The sequence below is a fragment of the Drosophila miranda genome, chromosome XR (assembly GCF_003369915.1).
Source record: "Drosophila miranda strain MSH22 chromosome XR, D.miranda_PacBio2.1, whole genome shotgun sequence".
Lineage (NCBI taxonomy): Eukaryota > Metazoa > Arthropoda > Insecta > Diptera > Drosophilidae > Drosophila > Drosophila miranda.
In genome coordinates this window covers 2,772,820-2,786,122 of record NC_046674.1, presented here as the reverse complement: position 1 = coordinate 2,786,122, position 13,303 = coordinate 2,772,820, and the positions used below count along the sequence as shown (strand labels likewise).

At 45.5% G+C, this 13,303-nt stretch overlaps 1 protein-coding gene across 1 annotated transcript in view; it reads left to right on the top strand.

Moving 5' to 3' along the window:
- LOC108152169 overlaps positions 1-13,303 on the top strand; it is a 70,634-nt gene that overhangs the window by 36,993 nt on the left and 20,338 nt on the right. The window contains exon 3 of the mRNA XM_033386703.1: positions 5,171-5,726. Coding sequence (XP_033242594.1) covers positions 5,249-5,726 — 478 coding nt within the window. The 5' untranslated portion in view covers positions 5,171-5,248. The remainder of the gene's footprint in view (positions 1-5,170; positions 5,727-13,303) is intronic.

Here is a 13,303-nt window from a genome sequence, read left to right as displayed (position 1 = left end):
TGGTAGTGGCACCACTAGAGCCACCAGACGCGCCTCACAATCATGCGATGCGCCATTCAAGTTTGGATTGTCGCTCAATTGCTCAGAGAAACAGTGGTTCCATACGACAGTGGTCGTACAATATAATAGACGGGGATTAGTAGGGAATGTTATGGGGCATGTGTCATGATAGTATAAGCACAAAAATACTGCATTATGCATGGTGGATAGACGCATGTTTGCTTGACGTTTGTAGGGGCAGTTAGTGTCCATGAGATCAGGAAAATATTAGAAATAATACCACAAAATACCAAAAATAAATACCTGAACAATACTATAAAAAATACTATGAAATATTATTAAAATCAGCAGAAAAATACTATAAATACACAGGAAATTATTCGAAAAACGAGATAATTACTAGATAAAATACCACATAAAGTACTAAAAATAATAAAGAAAGAAATTAAAAATACCAGACATATACTAGACAAATTTCAGAATAAAACCATAAGAAACAAGACAAATACTAGGAAATACTACTAAATTGAACCCCAAAATGTCAGGGTTGCCGATGCCATAGATCCCTTTTGGAGTTCATCAGTAGGCCTGGAATCCTAACGTCCTAATTGATCCCCAGTTATGGGCTGCATGCTGATCCTCATGGTCGATCATCAACGATTCTTTGCGTCGCACGATGCTTCTTGTAAGGGACTTCCTTCTCTATAAAGAGAAGGTTTACTGGCAGTAGCACTAAGATTCTACCCCTTCCATTCAGGATTTGCTGCTTTTAATCCATCGAATATTATAAGACAATACTATAAATGAATATAATAGTTGCAATTTCGTTTTTTATTTAACTTATAAGCAATCATCTTAGGCGATGATTAGCCGAAATAGTTGATGAAAGTCTTTAAGCGGCGACTCCTCTTACTCGAAAATATTCCACGCTTAAACCACTGTGCCTCGTTGCATCTGATGCCTGCCCGAGACACCGCTGGACGATGACTGGCCGCTTGCCGCAACAGCTCACTGACTCCGGCGGCTCAGAGCGGCTAAGAGCGGCTCATGGGCTCAGGGGCGAGGCTCAGAGCGGCTCAGAGCGGGCTGATGATGACTTCGAGTTGTAGCTGGACGGACGATGGATTCAAGCGAATCAGCGGACCGGCCGACTGACGGACCGACAGACCGAACTAAGGAACGAACCAACGAACGACTAGCCACTTGGTGGTCCAATTCAACGAATTGACTATAATCAGTCCGAGTGGCAAGTACGTTTCAAGTGTCTGCTGCATGCAGCAAACACTCCTGTGTGTGTAGCGTGTGGCCAGAAGAACTTGGCTGCAGCTTCGTCGGCACCGTTGCAAGTGCTTTGTGGCACTCTCATACGAGTACGACTGCGAGTACGAGTGTATGCAAATGGTTGCACTCTCACGAGTGTGCTGCAGCAGCACTGCAGCGGCGGCGCATAAAATTAATTTATTACAATGCAACAAATTACAACACTCATTAATATTTTAGCCAACGTTTTTAGTTCCTTTTTTGTCCCGAGAGTCGAGAACCGAGAACCGAGACCTGAGAGCCCAGTGCCCAGAGCCCAGAGCTGCTGTTGCGTAGAGTTGTCTGGAATTTCATTTGCAGACAGGTTCAGGGGAAGCTGTGCAACATGTTGACTTGTTCATGGACCCACAGAACACACTGAGATACCCCAGAAGAGAGGGCGTGGCCCAGGGGCTGTGCGAGTCTCATACCTAATAAATCTGTAATTTGTAATTAATGTGAAAAATTGCCGCCCGAGACGGGAAACAAGCCTAAATTGTTATTATGGCCAGAGTCCAAGTTCCAGTTTCCATTCCGACAGTCCGACAGTCCAGCAGTCCGCCAGTCCGCTGTCTGCAGTCTCATTCCACAGACAGTCTGTGGCACAGTCTTGAGGCACAGTTTCTGCGGCCTGTTGTGGGTCAGAGTCATAACTCTTCCACAAGTTCGCCAGTTTCGTACGCTTAATGTTCGTGTCTTTGCGGCTGGCTCTGTGCGAATGTGTGCCTCGTACTCGTATAAATATAAATTAAGCCACTTGACTAACGCACAACCAACGCGTTACGAAAAAAAAGTGAAAACTTGGTCAACCGTTCAACACGAACAAAAAAGAACGAGCAAAATCTCTTTTTTTATTGCCGCAGGTCGAGGAGATGGCCTCAAGATCCCCAAGATGATGGGGCAGCATATGGCTCCATTGTCTGCTGAAAGCATGGCTCATGCGGCGTGATTAATATCGAAGGTGGCCAAAAAACACATGTGATAAAAATAAATATGCTTTGAGCAATAGTTATTTATAAACGAAAAGGAAACAACTTAATCAAGGAAATGTTACAGAGATTATTGGCTTAGAGAGAGGGAAATGGAAATGGAATTGGAATCAGAGAAGGTATGATAGATGATAGATAGTCCGCTTGAAGATTGTTTGGATCCCAGAATAATACCAGAAGAAATACCGCAGTTACTACGAAAATATCCATTATTACTCGAAAAAGTTCAAGAATCATTTCTACATAAATACCACGGAAAATACTTAAGAAAAGTACCAGAATCCATAATGGATACAATGAAAAACAATGAAAAATTCCCTAAACATACTAGAACAAATATAAATCATATATGTATGTAGTTTCAAATTCAATAGAAGACAAAGCGTATAAGCGTATAATCACTTTTCCCCCACAAATTACACCCATCGTAAAGATGTGCTTCATAAAGATTCATCATCTTCTCCAGGGATTCCGACTCGCCCAATAAACAGTAGTATTCCCCGAAAGTGCTCTCCCATAACCCACTCTCTCTTTCCGTCTTTCTGTCTCTTTGGGGAGTTCTTGAAAACAATTTGCTTTGATGTTGTTTCTAATTTTAGAGTTTTGCTGCCCAAAAAATAAAAAAAAAGAACAACAACATCTGGAACACAATTCGTGCATTAAATCATAAAAATGTAAAACAAAAAAAAAAGGCGAACTGCTTAAAGGTCTCATGACAACAAATCGGGCGTAAAAATGTCTGCATGATTGATAATATTCGAAAGTTTCAAACGCATTGACCGCAACAGAGACCTACAGTACGAATACTGTATATGTACATGTGTATGTATGTATGTATGTATGTATATTTGCGATATCCGACCCCTGGAGACCCTTTTGCCGCCCCCCTACGATTCGATACGGTGTGGGGTCTGGTCCGTGGGCTGCTCAATTGCTACTCCCGTCGGTCAGTGGCCGAATAAAACAATTTCTTGATCATGCTGGTGGCCGAAAGGCCGCCGAATGAGTGAGTGAGTTATTCAATGGAGCAAAACGTGAGCTAAAGACGTGATACAACAACAAAACCCCCAAACAATTGTTGCCCCGTTTATACGCCTGATGAGCGCGAATCTGAATCTGAATCGGAATCTGTGGCAGCGGCAGCGGCAGCGGCAGCGGCAGCGGTCAAATCCAGCCCGTCGGCCTTTTGAAACGATACTCTCGGCACTCGGTACTCGGCACTCAGTACTGGTACTCGTATATCATAAAAATTGTTGTTGTTGTTATTCATTCACTTGTGATATTTTTGATTTTTTTTCTCAACGAATCAATCACAATGATTATGATAAATGATTTTGGTATTTCAGTATTTCGGTATTTCTTTTTTTTCTCTCGTATTTATTCACTATTTTCTTTCAAAGTTTCCATTGTTTGAATGGGTTTTTTCTTCTCTGTTTTTTTTTTTTTTTTTTTTTTGCATAATGGGCGATCAGACGATCAGAGGTTGTAATTGCCGGCTTATAAATCACAGTGAAAAGATATATAATTTCTGTTCAGATGATCTGTGGGTCTGCTGCCGATGGCCGAATCTCTGATTAGCACATTTGTCTGCCGCTGGAGTTTCACTTTTTTTTTGGTTTTTTTTTTTGTTTTTTGGTTTCCAGCGCTGTAACGCTGACCCATTGAACTACAAATGCGAGTGTTCTGGTCAGTACTCGTTTAATGTTGATTTATTTGTGGGAGTTTGCTAAGTAATAGCTGACAAGTCGACTGTGCCAGAGGTAGAGCAAGAAGTAAATTAAACAAAATAAAAGCCAAGAATCAACGCAGCAAAGTCAGAGTCCCGTTAGTTAGTTCATTCGTACGATAGCAGATAAGCAGAGCCATGCCCGAGAGCGGCAGTCGCACCGGCACCTGGCAAACAAAAGCTTCTCAAAAAGGAATTTCGCGACAGCAATGCAACAAGCACAAAGCTTATCTCAATAAATAGAATAAATAAAGCTCCCGTAGTTCGTAGGCAAGAGCCGATTGTCGCCGGCTTGTTGTTGTTGCTACTGAAAAATTGAAGAGAGAGAGGAGCAAACGAAAAGAAGGAACTGCAAGAGTGTGGATTCCAGTGCGAGGAGCGTAGATGACACGATCGAAATGCAGAGAGAGAGCGCGCGAAAGAGAACAGCAAATTGCGACTTGTCGTGCGAAATATTGTCGCCTTTTCTGTGCATTCATTGCACCGCTTATCGCGCATTCGAGGCGTAATGTAAACAAAAAAATGCCAGCACAGAAGCCAGAAGCAGCTCTTTTAATGCTGATTTATTTCATGCTATTTTTTGTTATTTTTTGTTATTTTTTGCCATTTTGTGTTTATCATATTTCTGTAATCTTGTTGGGAAACTTCATTAGTGTCAGCCGTGCACCCGCCTTGTGGCTTTTCTTTTTTTGGCTGATTAATGTGTGTCGACGCGGGGCGTGGCCAGGGGGAGGCTAATTTTTGGGTGAAAACCTGTCTCCACCCAAAGGCGACACTGTTTGCATAGTCAGAGCCACAGCCATAGCCACAGCCATAGCCATCTGCCACGCCCCAAACAATGTTGATCGCGAGGCAATTTAAAGTCTTTATTGTGGAATTATTAATTGGGGTGGAACCCGTATCATTTATACATAGGTCTTTTGGTTGGGGGTGTCCATAGTTTATGAGGTCGGGTGTATGGAGTACATATAAGGATATTCCACCACCAGCAATGTGGCAGGCAAAACAACTTTCAAAAAAGAGTTAAAGTTGCCCCAGTCCCACCAGCCCCGCCACTCGCAGCAGGTTTTTCTTTTTGGGGCCAACAAATTTGACAATATTTGCCAATATTTATTAATAATTTTTTGGTTGGTTTTCCGCCTCCCCTCCTTTGCAGAGTGTGCAGCAGAGAGCCGATCCATGAGGAGATCCGTCTGAGGCCACGTCTTCTCTCCGCTTGAGGCGTACATATAAAATGTTTCAACGTCTGCCCGCTGCTGGCGGCGCGGACATTTACCAGGATGCTGCTGCTGCCGCTGCCGCCGCTGCCGGCACCACCACGATGCGCTCCGTGTTCCCCAATTCCCGCTTGGACTCGCTGGCGGAGAGCCAGCTGCCGGCGCCGCCACCAATGCCGCCAACGCCCCAGCCAGATGGAGTCGGATCCATCGCTGGTGGGGCTGGGACCGGGGCCGGGGCCGGGGCCGGGGCTGGGGCTGGTGGATACAATCCCTTAGACGACGACTGGTGGGCCAACGCCATCGAGGTGGACACCTTCGACTCCCCGCTGGCGTTCGATGCCAGCGAGAATGGTCTGTGGAATGGACACTTTGTGCCGCCACCGCCGCGTCCTCCGTTTCTGGATGAAAGCGTAGCCGCTGATGGCTTGACCACCTGTGATCTATGCACGTGGGCATGGCAGCGGAATGCCTACTCACTGGATGGTTCGATCGGTAAGTGGAAGCGAGGGGGGGAGGCAGCAGATCCCCTCTCTAGATACCCCCTGAAACGTTTTTTTCAATTAAAAAAGACAATAATCTTTGGGGGCGCACAACAGCCTCGTCCTCGTCCCCATCCCCATCCCTGTGTGTGTGTGTGTGTGCGTGTGTGTGTGTGTGCATCGATCGCTGATATCAATTTATCAAACTGATGTTTGGGGCGTGTGTTGCATGCCTCGCGATTGCTTTTCGGCAGAGCAGGGAGCGCCCTTCCCCATTCCCCCGTTCCCCGTTTCCCTTTGCAGCATTTGCAAATTTAATTTCTGCACATAACTCTTTGTGGCAGCTCTTAGGCGTTGGTTCCCCTTCCAGATGCAACCTCCTTCTGCGGCTGCGGCTGCGGCTGCTGCTGCTGCACTATCGCCCTGCCACATCGCCAGTCATTTGTCTCTGCGCTTGTAAAAGGAAACCCCGCCAGTCCCCCAGTCGCTGAGGAGTCGCTGAGGAGTCGCCGAGGCGGAGGCGTCTCCTTAGATGAGGAAAAGTTTATGAAAATATAAAGCAGTGGGCGTGCTGCAGGCAGAAGCGATGGCAGATACGATAGAGGATGCTTTGCCACAGAGAGAGAGAGTCGGAGAATCAGAGAACTCTTTAATTTAATCTGAGAACCCAGGCAGTACCCACTCGCAGGAAAGGAAGCAAGGAAAACGGAAAACGGAAGGAAATATATGGAAAAGCCAGGCCCTGTCATTAGGAATTGATTTTTGCCCAAGAAATCTTCCATTTGATTCGTGAAATGTACAGAGGCAATCCAAGGAAACCAAAGTCTCAAACGTCATTCGATTCAATTGCATTTATATTAATAGGAAAATCGGATAAAAGGGAGAAAAAGGAGAAAAACAAAGGGAAATCATCTCTTGTTGGAAACTGATTGCCTGAAAGATTTTAGAAAACATCACTTTGATTTGTTAATTAAGAAAATAGAAAGACATTGCAGAGAAAGAGTAGAAATAATAGCTGAAAAGCGAAGGAAAATGAAGCCAGAACCCATTCCCAAGTGCTGCTCAGGGGAAACGGAATTCCATAGAACCCTTTCATTAGATCCTTGAAATCACCAGGAAAACGCAAGGAAATTCAAGGGAAAACCGTCTCTCATTAAAAACTTGCTTCATTTAATTTCCTTAAATGCAAATTTCCCCCGACTTTCCCAAGCAAAAACACCCTCGAGAATGTCTCTGCATAAGGCACCCCCAACCCGCCGCCGCCCCCGCCCCCGCCCCTTAATCCATATCCAAAATCAAGTAATCATAAAACACAAAGTGAATGCCAAATGACCGCATGGAGCCACCATCCATCCATCCATCCATCCATCCATCCATCCACATGAGCATCGGGCGGCATACATGGACTCCACATGGTATGGGGGGGGTGGTGAGGGGTGGTGAGGGGGGATGTGGGATATGGAATATGGCATGGCATTTAGCCGTTTGCGAGTATTTGATTTCCAGGAATCGCTTTTCAGGGCAAATTGGAAGTCATTATAGTCGTAGTGGAAACAGTCCGAAAAAAAACGAAAACGAAAAAAAAAACATGAAAAATACCCAACTGCGGGCCAAAACGAAGCCCCAGGTTCTGCTCGGTTCAGGCCTGGCGATGGGTGCCCCTTGCGTTATTAGAGGCTAATTATAGAGCAGAGAGCGGAGCACCCCAGACGAGGGGGGGCATAGTGCGGCATGCGGCATGCATCATATGGAATCCAGGAATGGAATGGAAATGACTTTATTCATGCCGACTCTATCCGCGTCCAGAGAGAGGCGTCTCTTTGTCGCGCCAAATGTCTGCTGTGGTTGTTTCCTGTGTGTGTGTGTGTGTGTGTGTGTGTGTGTGCCCCAAAACGACGTGTCAACTAATTTGCAACACTCGCCACTCCACTGGACAGGGAACTGGCCAAGGGACTCCCATGGACTCTCTTCCATGGAAGTACCTGCGGGCTGCCTTTCGGCCAAGGGATTAGCAGGGGCCGGGCTCTGAGAAAAACAAAAAAAAAATGTTTTAGCACAAAAAATTTGACTAATGTCTTAATTTTGGTGGAGCTTAGCAGCGGAGCCGCTTTGTTGCTTTGTTCTGCCGTGCGGTGCGGTGCGGTTCGTTTCGGCTCTGGAGATACCCTCGAATGCGCAGCCGTACCGCAGAATGGGGCAGGCAGGAAAAAGTCGTGCCTCCTGGAGACTGCAGCGAATTGCCATTCACTTCGCTTCATCTCAGGGGTTTGGTGGGGTCTCTACCTCGGCGGCCCCGCGACTCCGCGACTCTGGGGCTCTGGGTCTCTGGGGGCTCTACCTCTGATTCTGTCTGTGGCTCTAAATTGAGTTTTTGCATGTCGTGCCCATGTCTAGGCCTTGCTTTGTTTCGTTTGTCTCGCTCTCTGCCACACAATTGACAGCTGAATAAAATGTTATTATATTTACACCATAATTTGCATGGCAATTAATCAAATGGCATGCAAAATTCGACAACACAGAAAATGCCAGGCCAGAGCAGGGGCAAGAACAGGGGCAGGGGCATGGGCAGGGGCAAGAGCAGGGGCAGGGGCAAGAGAGGTAGAAAAAGAGGTTTCAAGCGACACATATTTCTGGGAAAATATAAATATTCCCCACGCTCTCTGCCAATTCCCATTCCCATTCCCATTCTCAAACAAAACTCACACAAAAATACAATGCATACCATTTTCGACCCACCAAATCCCCCCCCCCACCGCCTAAATGTCTTTATTATGAATCGGTGTCCCACAGCTCGTTAGGGGTTGGGCCCTGGCCTATTGGATGATTGGGGAAGGTGTACGAATAGAGACATTTACGAATGAATCAGAGCAAAGAGCTCCCTCGTAATCGTATCATTGCACTATCTGGAAACTCTTCCCAAGTTATAGAACCATTTCAATAATAGGTTGGCATATTCCCCCCTCGCTTTGGATGGCCCTGCGCCTGTGGTAATCCCCAAAGCCCCCGTTTGGCCACTCGACACGTAGCGCCCGCATATATTACTTTTATGCTTTATGGCCGTGGGATTAAGTTAACCGCCTGATAATTTCCACAGCATATTCTGTATAATTTATGCTCCTCTATGACACCCCATAATAACGGAATATAAAGGGTAACAGTTCCTATTTTCTGCCAATATTTACAACAATTTGTGGCACACACAATGCTCGCAATAAAAAAATAGGAAAGGTCTTGAAGACCCAACAAAAAAAGGACTCGTGTCTGACTTTTGTGCGGCTGTTTTATGGCAGCAACAAATACGAGTATGTCCAGGGGAACAATCAAGAGATGGAGAGGGGCAGTCGGTGCCACACAAAAGCAGCTGCTGTGGCAGTGGCAGGGGCAGGAGCGGGGGCAGGGGTTACTTCCTTCCTTTCTGCTGCCTACTTTTCGATATTTTTTATTGCTGTGGCGGAATAAATTCCAAATAAATTTATTTAAGTTGCCGCTTCTTCGGGGACTCCTCTGGCATTGTCCTTGCCACGCCACAAATACTTTCACAATCGTAGACGAAATTATTTATGGCCTGATTTATGCTACGCTAAATGCCATTTGAAAAGTTATGTGTGCTTTCCCCATGCTACAGATATTTCTTTTCAAATCATAGAAAAAATCTCTGTGAATTGGGGAATAGTTTTCTACTGCCCGGAATGCTCTTCAGTCCGTCAGTTCCTTCAGCACTCCATCAGAGTCTTGGGTAAGAGATCTTACGATCAATCTTCCTCCGAGCAAATTTTCCTACATTTTCCGCTTCGTTTATCATCGCCTTCGCTGACCATTGACTCATGGGCTTCCATGGGGGATTCCATAGAGAAGAACCCATGGCTCGTTAGCGCTTCCCCTTTTGTGGGGCGGGGGACGCGGGGCAGGGGCCCATTCAAATACATGACTAATCTGAAGATTATGATTATGAAATTTATGCTAAAACCGCAAGCAATGTGATTCGGTTTTTTGTTTTTTTGTTTTCTTGTGTGTGTTTTTTTCGCATTCAGAAATATTCAAATCTGTAAGCGGAAATGAGTAGATGGATTTTTCTAGGTTTTCCTTCTGGTTTTTCTCGGTTTTTGCTGCTGGTGCTTTTGTGTGCTCTGTGACTCGTATAATTGTTGCGACGGCAGCGACAGCGGCAGCGGCAGCAGGGAAACGCACTGTGGCCTGAAGCAGCCCATAAAAAGGCAAACAAAACACACAGCCTTCCCCTCCTCAACCTCCTCCCCCACCCCGCCTCCTCCCTCCTGTCAGAGCGAAGAAGTGAGAAAACTTATTTGCTATTTTCATGGAATTTACCATTATTTCTGCTTCGTTTCCAACGTTTTCCTTCTGTGGCTTTTTATGTGGTAAAAAGATAAACAAAAAGATCGACAGCAAAGTGCAACAGAATTATGATTTCTTTCTGTTTGTGTGTGTGTGTGTTTCCATAATATTTTTCACTTTTTTGTTTACATTCTGCTTGCATTTTTATTGTGGCAGCAGCATCGCTCGTCATTCCTCCTTCTCGATGGCTTCTCGGGCCCCCCCGTTTTTTCGTTTTTGTTCTTTTCTTTTTGTTTTAATCAATTAAAGCAAGCCGATCCCTGGCCTGGGGGGAAGACCACACACAGAGGCTCTTCGCAAGATGCGGGCCTCCCCCGTTTCAGTGTTGGGGGGTTGGGGGGAAGATCTAATGGGAATGCTGATTAAAATAGTTGGCACTCTTTTAATCACGATTTATGTTGTTTAATTTCGCTTCATTCGTTTACTAATTATTTTTTCGAAACGATATTCGACTCCGCGCCGACTCAGAGTCTGTGTCTTGTGTCTGCGTCTGCCTTTGGGGCTCTGCCTGCTGCATGCCGCCTGCCCCCTGCCGCCTGCCACAAGAAGATCAAAGGAGGAGGCAACAAACGTCAGCGGCAGACAAACATTGTCTCTTCTTTTGGGGGAGACATCAAAGGAAATTTTAGACTCAGTTTTCATGCCACAAACCATAAACAGCCGCCACAGCACACCATTCCATTCCATTGCCATTCCCCTATTTTGTTCAAAAATCAATTTTTTCGCCTCATTAGCAAATGACAGTGGAGGCCGGGGGGGCCGACGGGGGAAAACTACACACACACATATGTAAATGAAAAACTTGTGAAATTTCGCATCGAAAAGGCGGCAAACGATACTGCTTCGTGGCTGGGGCGGGGCCGGGTACGGGGGCGTACAAGTATTTATAGTGTGAAAATCAAGTGAAAATTTTGAAATTTACTAACGGGACGAAACGCATATAAATTTCGCCTAATTGAAAATCCATGCCGGCGGATAATTATGAGCGCCAGTTGGCATTAAATTTTCCCTGGGAAAGTGTGCTGTGCGGCCGTCTCGGGGGAATGGAACGGAATGGAACGGAACGGTTTGAGTGGGTGGCCGAATATAAAATTAGGGAGAAATGTATTTCTCTATTTTATAGCCACATTCTAGCCACAAAGCACCAGGGCACCAGGGCTCCAAGGCTCCAATTCTGTATACCTCAAATTCGAGGTAAATTTAATTAGCTTGCAATTTTAATGCCTGGATCATGGCATCCATCCAGCCATCTAACAGGCCTCCATTAGGCATCCGAATGCAGGTCTTAAACTATCCATTTAATGGCTCTAACTAGTACTCCGCCAACTACCGCACTGCCGCACTCCGGCACTCCCGCACTCCGGCACTCCCGCACTCGGACTGCCATTCAAGTGGAAAGCAAATTAAATTAAAATGTAGGTGAAATCGAGCTGCCATTCCACCACACGATCATTAAAGCCATTCCCCCCGTGATTTCCATTCGTAAAACCCAAAGATCGGGCAATCAAATTATAAATTACAATAAAATGCACTCCGGAGAAGGCCATTTCTCCACCAAGAATCGTGGCCTGAATCGTCTGAGTCGACTGAGTCGTCTGAGTCGTGGGGTAAAACAATTTTCCCAAAACTCCTGCCAACAGGTGGTAGGCGGCAGGCGGTAGGTGGCAGGTGGCAGGAGGCAGGAGGTCGGGGGAGGCAGTCGACTCCTATTCATTAAGACTTCATTCTCGAGGGGTGGGCGGGGGTGTGGCAGTAGATTGTATTTTTCTCTTTCTGGTCAAAGATCATAAAAACACACACATTTTATGAACTGAAAACGACAGCAATGACAGCGATAGCCGACAGCCGACAGCGATTCCGCTCCTGTGTCCTCACACCGCCCGTCCACCCGTCCGCCCGTCCGCCCCTCTGCCATCCGCCCCTTGGGCACTGCCTGTACGTCGCACTGTTTACTCTTGACACCTAAATGTTTAACTAATTTCATTTCAAATATGTTTTTACGACGCCCCTACCTGGTCAGCCCTCCAGCACTCTCTCCATACTGCATTTCTAGTTTATTTATTTTTTTTTATTTGTTTTTGTTGCTTCTATTTTATGAGACATTGTCGCCTGTTTCTACTGTTTAAATTTTGATTAAGAGATGACGAACGCAGATAAGACTCGTGTGTAACTGTTGCTCTGCCCCGATCGTGCCCTGATACCTGCTCTTTCCCGCATTCCCTCATTCTCCCGCTGTCCTTACGGTTACGTTTTGCATTTGCATAGGGCCCTGCATTAGGGCGGGCAGTGCATTCGGACGTCGGTCGTCGGTCGTCGCATCGTCGGTCGTCGGGAGATATGGATCAACGGTAAAACAGTAAAATGTCTCTGTCTTTTCTCCTTTTCTCCCTCTCTTTCTACACTTTTTACGACGGAGCGACGGAGACGACGGCGCACGGGCTCTTGTTTGTTTAATTGTCTTTTACTATGGCATTTAGGCATTTGCCTTTGACTTGACTTTCGGTTTACGGAGTTTTATTTGTTCTTTTTATTTCCGTGTGTGTCAACAGTTCTGTTTTTTTTTCTATTTTATGAGAAAGGAGATATGATACATGGAAGAAGAACTCCTCTCCTAGCCCTAGATACAGCTGATTGGAGGATTCGACGGGGGAGGGGAGTGGGGGAAAAGGTAGTCAAAGAATTATCTGATGGAAAAAATTATCTATGGCATCGTTTTGGGAATAGTATTGTATGAAATCAAGAGAAAACGAGAAAATTCGTAAATTAAGGAACAAACGAGGTCTGTAACCCGTGATATCGATATCGGTGCTTTGCTATTGCATAAAATTGCTATTGTGAAAATTAATTTTTAAATTTATAAATACAAAATTTAAAGGCTGCATATAAAATCGTAAGAATCTTGCGATTTGCGGAGCACGCATTTTGTGCGGTTTGCGATAGCCCCCGCTTGGCTGTGGATAGAATATACTTTTTACTACCGGAAAATTATAATTTAAATATCAAAACGAAACGAAACGATGCCACACCTCAAAGGCAGTCCCAAATCCCTTCATCAAAAACTATTAAAAGAATTTCCAGAATGTATTTCCACAGATACGTACTACCCCACCTGGTGTATCCATCAGATTAACCTAATGTCCCATATAAATAATCAACGAGGGGAAACAAACATTTTCCATTTGGCTCGGGGGCTCGAGTGGGCGTGTCCGCTGGAACAAGAATTTTATACATTTTCCA